We start from the raw sequence: 14,214 nt of genomic DNA on the forward strand, positions 1-14,214 counted from the left end.
AACACCTTTTAAAAACAAATCCCATCACACTTCAAATTACTGCAAAGAAATGAATAAACACACCGAGAACTAAAGGAGCTGTTCAAATGCATGCTGCTTATTTCACATAAGGTGGGATTGCACAGCTGTTGCGTGGCCTTCCTATCCATGTTTTCTTTTGTTCTCACCATTTATTATCCTTTCCTCAGTAGCTTCAACAGTAATAGGCCTCACTCGCTCACGCACAAACAGCGAGCGAACCTAGAAGCTTAAAATGTGCTCAGCATACAATCAAATCATATCACACTCGCGCACCAGCAGAGCTGACCCTTGCCTCATGCTCGTCATGCCGCCACGCATCTATTTTAAGCTGATGATAGCCACAGCTGAAACCAGTTGACCAATTGACTTGACCGTTGTGTCCTTTGTCCTTCAAGTTGTGCTGTGGCCGTTTGCGAATTGGAGGTAACCCAACTCTTCCCACTTTTCCACATCCCTCCATCCTAACGGCCCTGTAGGTACCTGACCTTTAAGAAAGTGTGTGGAGAAACGAAGCGGGGAGGAGGATTGAGAGAGGCTCAGGAGATGTGTGTACCCCCCAGGGAGATGGACAGACTGGTAGACATGGGATGTAGTGGCACTTGAAAGCAAATGGGAATCAGGATGGAAATAGAGGCACATCAGCAACTGTTGCCTGCAGGGTAGAGAGAAGTTGTTTGGTGTGCACCACTGAGGTGGAAATGTGTGGATGGCCCGGCATGGTGGGTGGGCAATAGCTTTTTTTAAAGGAAAAAATAAGGATTTTACAGCTATGGAGATTTTTCTTACCATATGTTTATGAAATACTCATGTGCTGTTGGTAGTAGGTAGGATCTCATTCAGAACATCACTTAAATCCTTGCTGGCATCTTGACAGTTGTAAGGTCCCGAATAACTTGTGGTGCACCTGAGGAACTGGATGTGCTATCGCCCAGCTACCGCATTCAGTCAATTATGTCTTGAGAAGTCTGTGTTTTTTCTTTTTTTTTTTCCCCCCACAATGCCTCTCCCTGTATGGCATACAGAGTACTTTTATTCAAAATTAGGCAATGTGTTCTCCCAAGCTTATACAGCAGTTCTCAGCCTTAAGAGCAAACGCAATTACTATGCAGTGCTTGTAAACATCTGATTAACACTGCCTGCCCCCCCCCCCCCCCGCCACACACACACACACACAAACAATATTACAAACATATTCACGTGCACAAACAAATCATGCAAATAAGAAATAATTCTTTAAAACAGGAACACCGACAATTGCACTGTGTAATGTAATGTTTAAGATGACAACTGAAAAACCACTCTAAAGCATATATGATAATATATCAAGCAGAGGCATGTGCACAGCCACAGTGCCGAACGACAGTACATTCATACAAACATTCCTCCCCCTGTTACTGCTCTGTCTCCGGCTGTCACTAAAGTGCACCCTTTTACCCTTTTACAGGTACATAATGACAAGCATGTTGACAGTGGAGTTTGAGTAGAGGAAACCTTTTTTCCTCGTTGAGCAAATCCAAAGTTGTCATTATTAAAAACTAATTTTCAGAGCCATCTGTTTCCATCTGCAACATTACCCTTTGCCTCTAAAGGGGTTATTGATTTGGGTCCTAATCTACAAGTAAATATATTGTTTGAGTTTATTTTTTTCCACGCTGTCAGCAATGTTAAAAGGACACAGCTCATCTGGCTGATGGATGGGAGCAAATGTAGCCCAGGGCCTAAGGGTGGACTGCAAGAGAAATGTACCTTATAACACACATAAAAGCACACACACACACACACATATAAACAACCCCTCCAGATGGGTCCCCCCTTGTGAGCAGTTTGTAGGGTCCAATTATGTGAGTTCGCATGTGTGTGCGTGTGTGTGTGTGTGTGTGTGTGTGCGTGCGTGTTGTGTTAAGGGGGTTAAAAACTCTGATAGCAAAGTGTTTAGAAAACTATTACTGCAGATGTCAGCTGCAAAAGGCTTCAAGTGTAAAACATCTTTTAAAATAACACACCTAGGTCACAGGACTTACCGTCTATACTGACCATATGCACACTATACCACCCACACTGAGTTCTGGTCAGGTTATTGTTACCATAAACTAGCCTAATACAACATTACAGTTATTTGTTGCTTCGTGTCTGGGGCACTGACGTGTAAGCACAAGCTTTACTGAGAAGTAGATAAAGACGAAAGAGCAAGATAGCTGGTGCTGTAAATGAATGCCATAAAGCACGAATGCTGGATATGCCACCTCCTTCGTCTGCAGCTGCTGAGCTTTTAGTGTTTAGTGCCTTTCTTGCATCACAGGGCACCGCCACATTTATGTTGCCTTGCTAGAGCTAGCAGCCAGTCTGCTGGGTTTTGATGTAAACCATTTTAGCCTTTGCTATGAAAGCTAGTACTTCTAAGGATGGCAATTTAGGTTACTCAGTTGGAGCAAACTACTTTGGTCTTTTCGTGTGCATGGCGCCGCATGACTACAGAATCAGGCTTTAAGTTAGTAGGGCTTCTCGCTTGTGCTTTGTTATTCAGGCGGGCGAATTAGAACATACAATACAATCGTGTAATTACTGGAAATTATTTAGATAACATCTGGGTTAAAACCCACGCAAGCTCCTTTCACAGCTAACTCCTCCAGCAAACCTGACAGCCAGGAGGCACAAAGAGGTCAAAGCTGAGCACAAGTCCCTCTGGGGGGCTCTCGTAACCTTCAACCTTTAGGTGTTCATCCTCAATGTTCATTTCCTAGAGGTGTCGGAGGAAGACAACCCAAGAGGTGCTGTATGCAAAGGCGAGAAAAGGAAGTGCGGGGAGGGAGGGAAAGGGAACTTGAGAAGGTGAAAGAGGACAGAAAGTGCTTTGAATGAGTGTGGTTAAGGAGAGACTCAAGGAGAAGAAAGAGGAGAGGTAGGACGGAGGAGAGTGGGGAGAGTGTGGCTACAAACAGGGTATGTGGGGTTAACAGAAAGGAGAGACTGGGGGGGGGGGGGGGGGAGAAGCAGCGCTCGAAGAAAGAATACAATGAAGACGAGGTTGCATTAGCAGCACGTCTCAGGCCAATTACTCTGCTGCTAACCCTCTCTTCTATCTCTCCTCTGGCTTCCTTCTCTCTCTGTGTCCTGTCCTCTCACTTTCCCTTTCTCTACCGCTCTCTCACTTTCCCTATCTGGGCTCTAACTATCCATGTGCTGTCAGCAGCAACAGATCCCTATATGATACCGGTGTGCACTGGCAGGTTTTATCTTCCTTTGCTACAATAGGAAAGGAGGATCTGAAAGAAGATAAGATAGGACCAACCAACAGTGACAACAGCAAACACATAACAGCATGGCGCGTGCTTTGCACAGTGCTTCACTGCCATCTAGTGGCAGGACCTCCGTCTAATGGCTCTGGTAATAAGTTACAAGTTGTTGCGTTGCAGTAATGTAATCAAAAAGCTCATCTGAGAAGGTGTTTTTACAGATGAATGCAATGCACAGGTACAGGTCTTCGAATTTGTGGTACACCTGTGCACAAGTGAGCTTTAAGTGTCTGTGTTTTCTGCAGTTCCTCTGAAGTAAGCAAAAACACCATGCCATGTTGATAATAACACACGTGAGAATTTAAAACAGTTTCTTAAACATTTTGCTCTGTATATGCATTGCTCTATTTCTGACTTGTGATGCTGATGATTTGCCCAATATAAACTGAATTTATTTCAGGTCGAGCTAATAAGTATCATGCAAATGTATTCTGGAAGAAAAATGAACCATAAATCCAAGTAAATCATTTTCTTTATTTTCTTTAGAAAATAAAAGAATATCAAATGCATATAATATGCATCATATAGTACATATTCGTGAGATTAACTGAACTGTTTTGAGGTATATATTAGTCTGTCAACAGAGTCATCATCAGAGAACAAAAACATTATGGTCTGAGCAGAGCTGAGTGACAAAAACATAAACCTTAAGAACAAAGGGTTACTCCTTTAATTAGATATTTGTAGACTCAATTAAGTGATTAATGCAATTATGAAAGATGGCATAATCTGAGGTAAGGAAAGAGCAAATGTATCACTGCTGTCCAGCAGCCCATAGTAAAAGACAATTATGTTTCCTTTAGATATTCATTCATTTAATGACTTAATAAATTTTACTTGCAAATATTAATTAACCTTGACCACATCAAAAGGTTTTAGGCGCCGCACCAGCCTGTCATCCCAGATGATTAACTGTGTGCAGCATTGTAAAAAACAAAGCCATGCCATGGATACTGTGTTAGGTTGTCATCTGCCTAATAGGGTGTTAATAGTATAACTGGTAGGCTAATTTGCATTCTGCAAGAATAACACCAAAGTTTGTAAAAGAACATCTGTGAAATGTTGTTGTTAAATACTTTGTACACAGACTTTACTTGTTAACTTTTAATTAGAAAGTATTTAGATAAATGCTAAACGTGGGGCTAATCTCAAAGGGCTTTTTATTTGCATGCAAATGTATGTATGTGTCCAATAGTCCACTGTCGTAGGTGTATGTTTGAGCGTGTGTGTGTACGTGTGCACGTGTGTGTAAGCAGGGGTTAGCGTAGGTGCAAAGAGCTGGAAACAGATAAAAATAAAATCACAGGCCCACTTCAGAAATAATGGGACATCTGGTCCAGACATCTGGAGCCAGAGGACTTTTAGAAGCTTCCCAGCACCCTCTCACCTTGTGGGTAAATTAGCAAAGTGAAAAAATATGGCAGGGGTAAACGATGCTGACAATCACACAGAGGGAGGACAGTTGAGACAGGTTGCCTGTGAATTCATCATTTGGAGGTCTTTTTTTGTTTCACGTAAATAAAGGGTGATAGCTGATGTTCCATGTGGGAGTTGAAATGTGAATGCGGGTGTGTGAGAGAAGGGGGGGAGGTATTTGAAAGCAGATGGAGGTGGGAACCATCTCATTACTCTTTGGCAAGAACTGATCAGTTTCCTCCTTTGAGCTAATAAATAAAACTTTTTCTAAACGGAGATTATTATTCCAGGTAGGCTGTACAATGGATGATTGATGGTTCTCTTCTTCACGAAGACATCAGTATAAAAAAAAAAAATCTCTTTTCTGGACCTGACCGGCAGAATCGCCAAGGATTTACCAATGATTTTTGAAACCTATTCCTGAAATGTCAAATTTGTCATAAATTAGCTTTCGGAAATAGGTTTGGAATAAATTTGCAAAATAGACTCTTTAGTTAAAAAAAAAAAGTTGTTCTTGACATTGCCAAGTATAGACAGACAGCTCATCAATTAAAGTTTTCCAGGTTTAAATCTTGCAGTGCAACCTGAGCTTGCAAGACACTGTCTGCCTTTGTAAGTACACATCATGGGCTGATGGGTTGGCATGAGTCTGCTTGAGAGGGAAAGAGAGAGCGAGATGGTGTCAGATGCGATATTGATGACAAGCCACTATGCTAGTCTCTTGTTTCCCCTTGGCTCATTGTAAGGTCACAGTGGAAAGGTGGGACAACAAATGCCACCAAGTCACTCTGACAGCTTGACCCCTGGGAGAGCAGATACCCTTTTCATCAGATGCCCCTCCTCCCAAGCGCCCCATTCCGTGTCCTTTCTTTGGTCTTTCTTTTCATTTTATCCAATTCATCTTTATTTAACATTTACTTTTCTCCATATGGACTCCAGTGCTACCAACTGTTTGCCCTCTTTGTCCTGTTTTCCCTTTTCATCTATATACCTATACTTACACACCCTAAGACACACAGCCTTGCTCTCCCTGGCAGTTTCCCGGGGTTTTCAATCTCATGTCACAAATAGGTAATAAAGATGCCATCAAAAGGACACCAGAGCATCCACATTCTGCCTATTTTCCCTCCCACTCGTAAATCTCCAGAGGGCAGAAGGACATATGTACATCACCTAGCAAACTTCACCGCATTGAGTTATGTTATTTAGTGCAGGCTTGTTCCCAACGTGATCCAAATGTATAACACTCATGTGGACAGAGAAAGAACAAGAAGCACACTGTGTAAATAGGGCTAATGGTGGTCAGCGAATGCAAGCCATTAAGTAACCTGGAGTACAAAGCAAAATGTATCTTCAAGGGCCCTTCTCAGCATGCTAACCACAGAGAGGAGGAAGATGCAAGGGAAGGACAGGAAACGCATACTGTATTTATTCTCCTCCAGCTCCTCCTCAGACAGTCAGATAGGCTCTGAGCATAATGTCCTGTCAGATATGACCTTGAGCAAGTCCATTGTCTCCCAGGATCTTCACTCACACTGTCACATCAGGCCACTTCAGTGTTCTCAATAAAAACAACACAACAACAGCATCCCAATGATGTATTGCTGCGCATCAGTTGCATTAGCAAGCAGCTGGGGCAGGTTTGTCATTCACAGTAATTGGATCTGTACAGTATAATCTTTATGATTTAGCCTGTCTTGTTCTTGTGCTTGGTTTAAATGACATTATATAACGGCTGTCTCAATAAAACCCTTGAACAAACAGGGGGAAAAAATCCCAGAGACATTCCTAAGCTTGGTAAATAACGGTGCCTTTAAATGTATTATTAAATTGCAGCTTAGAAGAACTTTTTACTTCAGTCAGTTTACTTGAAGTTGCATGAACACATAGGCTCAAATCTGCAAAACATCAGTAAATGGTAATGTGGCAGACAGGACTTCCAGTTCCAGATTTAAAAGTTACACTTAGTATTTTGGATGTCCAAAATGTTAGGAATTGGAGTGTGGCACTTTAAAATGCCAAATTTAGGGCCGTGCCTTTAGGAATTATCTCACCTTCATGCGTATGTTTATGTCACTGCACATGGCATTGCACGAGCTTTAGTTCCAGCTAAGTGGCACATAGTTCTCATCTGTGCCCTTATGGCATTTCAGTGATTCACTCCGAATGACTCATTTGACTACACCTTTGTGTGATGAGGGACTCAGATGGGGTTTAAATTATGATTGTCTGAATTATTTCTAAATGTCTGCAACATTTAAAATATGAATATGTAAGAAGGAAATACAGACAAGAATGAAAACTTAGTTATAAATGATGGGGTTCGCCAATAATGGATTGGTGACCTGTCCAGGGTGTACCCCTTTTTGCACCCTGTGACAGCTGGGATGGATGGATGGATAGCTGAAGATAGGTTTGTTTGAGAAATGGTGACATGTCTGCAGAGAGGGCATGTATCCCAGCATGTCACATGGATAAATCACAGATGCGTGGGTTCGTGTAGGTGTAAAGGTACTTATATGTACTTATGTGTGCAGGTGTGTGTAAGGGAGGTAAGGAAGGATGGGGGAGGAAGAGAGCGGATGAGGGTGTCCAGGTGAAATGTTGTGATAACAGCAGAACTGCATTCCCAATTATAAAGTATCCATTCCAAGAAATTTTTTTTTAAAAAGGAGCCTTGTTGTTGAACTGTGGGTATGTGCAGTCAATCAAAGCACCCCCAGGGTTGAAGATCAGCTTTGGCCCATCCTTGCGTAAAGTTGGAGAGATATGTCTGGCACATTCTTCTAAGCACAAGGGCATCACATGAGCTTCAGTCCTAGTATCATGCTTCAGATTATGGCACCCCGGAGTGTTGCTTGTGGGTTCATTTTGTGTTGCAGTCACAAGACAAGCTTGAAATTATGTGGAGATCTCACGTGTTGAAATTAATAGGAGGCTAAGCATATGAGTCTTCCAGGGTAAGACACTTCCTGATGGAATTTTTGTATTTCATTTTTGTTCCCAATTTTGAACTTTTCAGACACCAAGCTGTGAGTAAGTAAGTTCTGACCTCAAGCTTTCACACTGATTCAAAAACTCATGCAGTGTTTTAGTGGATGAGAGAACATAAATGCTGTGAACTCACCTTACAAAATCTGAAATAGCTTTTATGCAGATCTCTGGAGTATTCGTGCACAGTTTGCATCTGTTGGCAGACAATTTTAATTTCCACTGGGATTTTTTTTCATCCAATTTAGATTTTTTTATACAATGTTTTTTTGACAAGACCTAACTGCAGTTGCTACACCATTGTTTCTGTACACACCTGTTTTATAGTTGAAGTGAGGCATTCCTGTGATTTTATTCATCTTGCTAATTTAACACCCACCTACAGATGTGGTCAGAAGTTTACATCCACTCGTCATGGGCATGAATGTCGTGGTAAGATTTGTTTGAACTGTTCTATTTGCAGGGTGGACTGATTGTACAGCACACATCTTTCATCTCTTGTAAAACACAAAGTGGGTGCACAGTCCTTTGGCAAAGTGGTGAATCATCTGAATAACTTATGTACAGTTCTTTGAACTAATGGTCTTGAAATCAGTTTTAGTTAGAAATAGCCAACTTGTGTAAATGTACATGTTTCCTTCTTAGATTTTTAGTAGGTTCCTTATACTCTCAAATTGTTCAGAGTATTTTTCAGTGGAATGAGCGGAGAAAAAAACCTACGCTGGCAAAGAGAAAACTACCTGTTGTCAGTCATGACCAAAGACGTTAACAGGCTGTGGCCTTGTCAAGTTTAAAGATATTGTAGAATCTCCAGGGACACTTATCTAACTATTTAAGTGAGTGCATGTACTGTATATATTTAAGCCTCTATGTATACTTTTGACCCCGTTTGGATTAGAGAAAATCTCAAAATAAATTCAAACTTGTCCACCCGATTCTTGCATGTATATATTCCACTCTGGTAAAACAGCAGTTCAAAGAAATCATTAAAAGCTCCAAATTATCATGACATTGAGTGGATGTAAATTTCTGACCAGAACTGTAAATTCAACACCGATCACTTTAAAGACCAACAACAGAAAACATCACGGGTTTGAAGAAATATCTAAGGATGCAGTGTGTGCCGATGTGACACTAAGAATACAACAGTTCATGACATAATTTAGCATCATTTTCACAATTCTGGCTCATGTCCTAAAGTGAACTCAAAGTCTAATAGTTTTTTGTAAACAAATGAAAATTGTCTCCTTCTTGTACTGGAGAATGTGTATATACTTTGAACCATTCCTGATAACGCACAGAAACAAGCCCTTGTATGACCAGACAAACTAAATCTCAAATTACACTCAGAAGTACAGTTACAAAAATTAAAATCAATGATATCAGTAACTATTACTGATAGGTAGCTCATGAAAGTCAAGGTCATAGACATCCCTTTGAAAATTAAATTTCACTAAATTTATAATAGCCGTCAATGTTTGCCTTGGGTACTTTTATTTCATGCTTTTTTTCTAATCTTCTCCTATCCACTCTTTGTGATCCCGTTCTTGGCTGACAGAAATGAAATCCAGCATGGTCTTCTGTTGCCGTAGCTACTTCAAGGTTCCACATGTTGTGCTTTCAACAGTGTGCCTTTGAAATAATGTTTGAGCTACTGTATCAGCCATTTCTACAGTTTTAACATCGTGCATTAAATTTACAAGAACTTACCCCATTAGTTAAACAGCTTTGAGCTGTATTATGATCTCTCTTTGCAATTTCCCATTTTTGTTTTATTCTTTGCGCCTCCTGAAAATCACGCTCACTGATTATTGAGGAAATTAAAATTATTACTGTTATGCGAGGCAAAATTTGATTAGATGCCCACTAAAGCCTGTTTGCTTAAATCTGTGGTTTCATTTTTTTTGTCAAAATAAAATAAAAGGCATCTGTGGTGTACACTGCTCCCAAATATACATGTCATTGTATTGTATTAATAAACAATGTCAGCCGTATAATGTGTTGGATCCGGACTAAATGTGTGTTGTTTCACAGCAGTAACAGAATGAAAAAGCCTTTTCCGGAGCAAGAATTGATTTTCTCTAAAACCAATGAGGCAACAATTGACTTAGTTTTTGAGATATGGATGTATAAAAAGTTACTAAGCGATTATTTTCCATCAACAAATCGAACCCTTCCGGAAACTCAATTTTATACCTTAATGATATACTCAAAAACCTCAAACTGAGGCTTTGAAATAGTCACACTGTTAGCAGGCAGAAACAAGAACCTGTGGTGGGCCAATCGATAGAAACTTCATTACCAGGAAGCCGGGCTAGTAATCTCCTTGGCTGCAGCTGTGAGGGACATACATTCTTCCACAGCACCTGTTCTCAATGATATATCCAGTCTGCACCTGCACAGGCACAAAGGCACACTCACACTACTCTGCGGTTTAACACTCCCTCACTATCTTACCATCTCTTTTCTCTGTCTGTCTCAAATACGAGCTCACAAGGATTTTGTGTTATTTCATACTCTTGCCTTGCTTCTCTCTCCCAGCCTTAGATGAGCTTTCTTACATTTGTGCCAGGATGCATCTTTAGCAGCTGATAAGAGCAGAAAAGGGAGAAAAACTGATGGGTGAAAACAGAAGAAGAGAGAAGCAGCAGGGGAGATGTGAGGAGGGGGTGGAGAGCAGTTGAAGTTTTTTTCTTTTTCTTTTTCAGTTAATACAAATAGACCTTTGGGGTTCAGAAATTGTGTAGTATAATATCATGTTAGGACAGCTCCATTTTACACCAAAATTGGTTCTATAATGGCAAGCCACAGAGACATTTTAAAGTATTTTTCCTTTCTAGCTTTCCCTCTTTGAGAAAATTGGGTCTCCACAGGAAAAATGACAAATCATCGAGTTATCAGGGATAAGTACTTTTGCAAGTTTTAGGCTTGGACCCGATTCTCACACTTGTAGCGATCTAATTCAGCTATAAAACCAAGGCAGGTAAAAACAAAACTAAAGATTAGGTCCAAGATGGTATTTGGGGCCCAACTAGAAACAAGCAACCAAAGTAGTCCTATATATCTGGACTGTTAACATGTAGCCGAAACACACTTTTTTTTTTTCTTCTTTTATGTTAATTCAACCAGTAGATGGCACTGACAGAGCAAGAACAACTACTGCTTACTTTATAATAACTCTTTCCTACCTTACTTAAATAAAAAAATAATTGTATTCCCATAATGTTAAAGAAAATAGTTCTCCTGCTCATTACTAGGAGCAGAACTAATCACTATTTGTTATCTCCTCCTTGGAGATGAGTAGTAATGCTGTGGGCAAGACTGGAGACTGTCCTCTTGAGACAGAGGGATGCACTAAGAGCACACGGCTGGATAATGTTGTTTCCAAACAGAAATATAGAAACAAGATTGGTTTTTTTATTGGCATTTAGGCCTACCCTTCTATCATAGTGCTAAAGGTTTATACTGAGACTTTGTCAAGATATATCTATATGCTAACAGCTCCCATTATGCATCCCGGTACTGCAAAGTAAAGTAACTGTAGGGGCTTTCTACTGTGGCTCCCACTCAACTATGACTGACATAATATATGTGAACTAAATGGATTTCTGCCCAGTTGAATAAATTTACCCACATTTCATTGTGTGCTACTCCATTAAACTGAAATCTGTGCTTAATCTGCAACAATTATCGGCTTGTGATAAACACAGCAAAAACAAGTTTGATTAATTGAGTGGTAGAAAACAAGTATTTCCGACTGCAGTATATTGATTTGCCAAGAAGCAGTTCTACAAAAAAATAAAAAGCTGTGGTACATATGTCTGGAAATGAGTAATCATATACAATGGGGTTTTTTCAAGCTATATGTGTGTACTTTCACTTTCCTTTTCTGACAAGCAGGTATAGTTTTAGCTCAAAGCTTTCTTGAAATTCCAACTCTCTTCTTGACGTTTAATAGGTCCTCTTAGCACCAGTTCCTTAAAGCCATGTCAGTAGCTTTAGTCCTTTCATGTGTAGCCTTTATGGTTTATAGCTGCTACAGTGCACCAACACTTGAAGATAGATAGATAGATAGATAGATAGATAGATAGATAGATAGATAGATAGATAGATAGATAGATAGATAGATAGATAGATAGATAGATAGATAGTATTGCTTCTTCATCTTCTATCCTCCTTACTTAACAGCCATGAATCTGTATTGTGGATATCAAGATAGCTTAGCAGCCCTTTGATTAAATGAATAGACCAAGTTTACAGGACATCTGTTAGCAGATCTGGGAAAAGATTACTCAGCCTCATCTCATACAGACAGAGCAGCAAATGATGTAATTAAGGCCAAAAAAATACTGCCTCTTGGCCTTGGCCTCTCGCCTCATTCAATCTTTTGTAGTGTAATATAATAACACGATTCCACTTTACAGAATGCACAAAAAAGAAATAAAATATTGAAATTCCTGTTGCTTAATACACTTGAGAAATTGTAGAGCTGTCAACTGCAATTTTAAACAGAAAATTAATACGCTTAGATTTAAATCTTTGTGAGATGTAGAAGTAGAAGATAAAGAAATTAACATGACTAGCAGGCCAGACTATGGGCCAAACTAGGGCACTGCATTCATATTGTGTCAAGATGATTTATATACCAGAAACACAAAACTGATGTAATGTTCTTACTTTACATTCTAATTGATTTTTTCCAAACCTTGTTTTCTATGGCTCCCAGTTTGTTGTTTCTGAAGCTGAGTGAGCTGAAGGTTCACAAGCTTTGAGGACTAACAGATACACAAGTCATTAAAAGACATCACTGTCACTGGTCTTTCTGTTCAGCTTCCCATAATGCAACTACTATAGGGTAAATCATGTAATGCCAACAGCTTTATTCTGGTGTACAACTCTAATTCTGTCATGTCATCTCAAGCAACTAAACCTTAGACCTTCTGTACCTAAAGGCAGCTTTCAAATGAGCCTAATTTCCCTCATCTGCTTCTTTCCCACGCTCTAAAGCCTCTTGGCCTATCATGTCTTAAGTCTGTGTTTACAGAAATATTTCCGAGCTCAGTGCATGGACCAGAAAAACTCTGGTTACAGGATGTAACATTTATTTGGAGATTATTCACTATACTAGAAGTTCTGTCACTGGAATATATGCTACATTATCCAAGAACGTCAAAAATATTACAGAAAATACGACAACTATTACTATTCCTGATAAAGAAGGAAATGCATGAAGTGTGTTACTAAGATTAAGCCCCAGTTTTGCCCAGCCACCAACCCTTGCAATGAAGAAATACCTAACACAGTATGACACATACTGCATGTGTGTGACTGTCTCAATCTGCCCTTTTCCAAAGAACTTCAATCATTTAGTTTCTCTGAGCAGTATGCTTCCAATCCCAGCAAACAGCTGGCCTGGCATTTAGAACACATGGGGATTAGTGGGTTGATTTATTTAGAGGCTCAATCCAGAGTCTGACCATTGCACCACTTATGATGCCAAGATCACCTCTCTGCTGGCTTGCTGATTATATTTTCATTTTTCTTTTATTGATTTCATCCATATTCTGCATGTATGAAGAAGCCATATTTGAATGAATCTCACAATTTGCTTATGTTTGCGATCAATCTAAATCATGTCTGCATCTTAACAATATACTTTCCTATCTATAGATGCATTTAGAAAATCAAAGTCTCCATTTAGGGGTTGTAAGAAGCATTTTACAGTTTATCATATATTTTTCTTTAATTGATTCTGTGGATTTTTATTTCTGCTGTGATTGTTAACTACTGCTGGATTAAACTAATCTGTAGGCGCCTAATATTTTACATCTGGCTTAGTCTCCTGAGTCAGTATAAGCTCAGTTGGCAATCATATGTTTTTAGTTTGCCACACAGACAGGTTGGCAGAAGCCGTGTGGGCGTGTGTAGAAGGTGCAGGTGTGTCAATGTGCTTTGATAGCGTCCTTTAAAAAAACAAAAGAATCTGTGAACCAAAGTGGATTTCCCACTTGCCATCGTCTCTCATTGGTTGTCACGAGGGCCTGATTTGCATATGGTGGGAGTGTCCTGAGCCAGCAGTGGGATGAATGACTTGTTCAAGTCAGATAGAAATAAGGCATAGCACTTAGCAGAGGTCTGCACAGCTCAACGCTCAAAATGCCTGGCTTACTTAAGCTGCTCCTCTTCCTGCTATGAGTGGAAAGTGCTACAAACGGACATAAACATGTTCAACAGCAGACATCCTAGACTCAGCAAAAGAGGAAGAATATGGGTAAGTTTCACAACAATTTGCTTCACAAACAGAATTTAATGTTACGCAGCTACACATATGTTAGATGGCTTTGTGAGCACCATTTCATATCGTTAAGGCAGATAAAGGATTAGGCCCTTATACATAATACTGTTTTTCATTCTCATCTTCCTCTTAAACTTGTGCAGATAAACTTTGATTTCATAACAATCGAATTTCAGGGACTGATTTAAATACTTCATA

General features: G+C 39.8%; 1 protein-coding gene across 3 annotated transcripts in view; it reads left to right on the top strand.

Moving 5' to 3' along the window:
* The first annotated feature begins 13,661 nt into the window (after positions 1 to 13,661).
* pcdh20 (protocadherin 20) overlaps positions 13,662 to 14,214 on the top strand; it is a 34,079-nt gene continuing 33,526 nt past the window's right edge. For 2 of the 3 annotated variants that reach the window (XM_085177091.1, XM_085177170.1), the window contains exon 1: positions 13,662 to 13,992. In XM_085177091.1, coding sequence (XP_085033217.1) covers positions 13,945 to 13,992 — 48 coding nt within the window. In that variant the 5' untranslated portion in view covers positions 13,662 to 13,944. The remainder of the gene's footprint in view (positions 13,993 to 14,214) is intronic. The other variant, XM_085177015.1, reaches the window with a different exon arrangement.

The sequence above is a fragment of the Neolamprologus multifasciatus genome, chromosome 1, assembly GCF_963576455.1.
Source record: "Neolamprologus multifasciatus chromosome 1, fNeoMul1.2, whole genome shotgun sequence".
NCBI lineage: Eukaryota > Metazoa > Chordata > Actinopteri > Cichliformes > Cichlidae > Neolamprologus > Neolamprologus multifasciatus.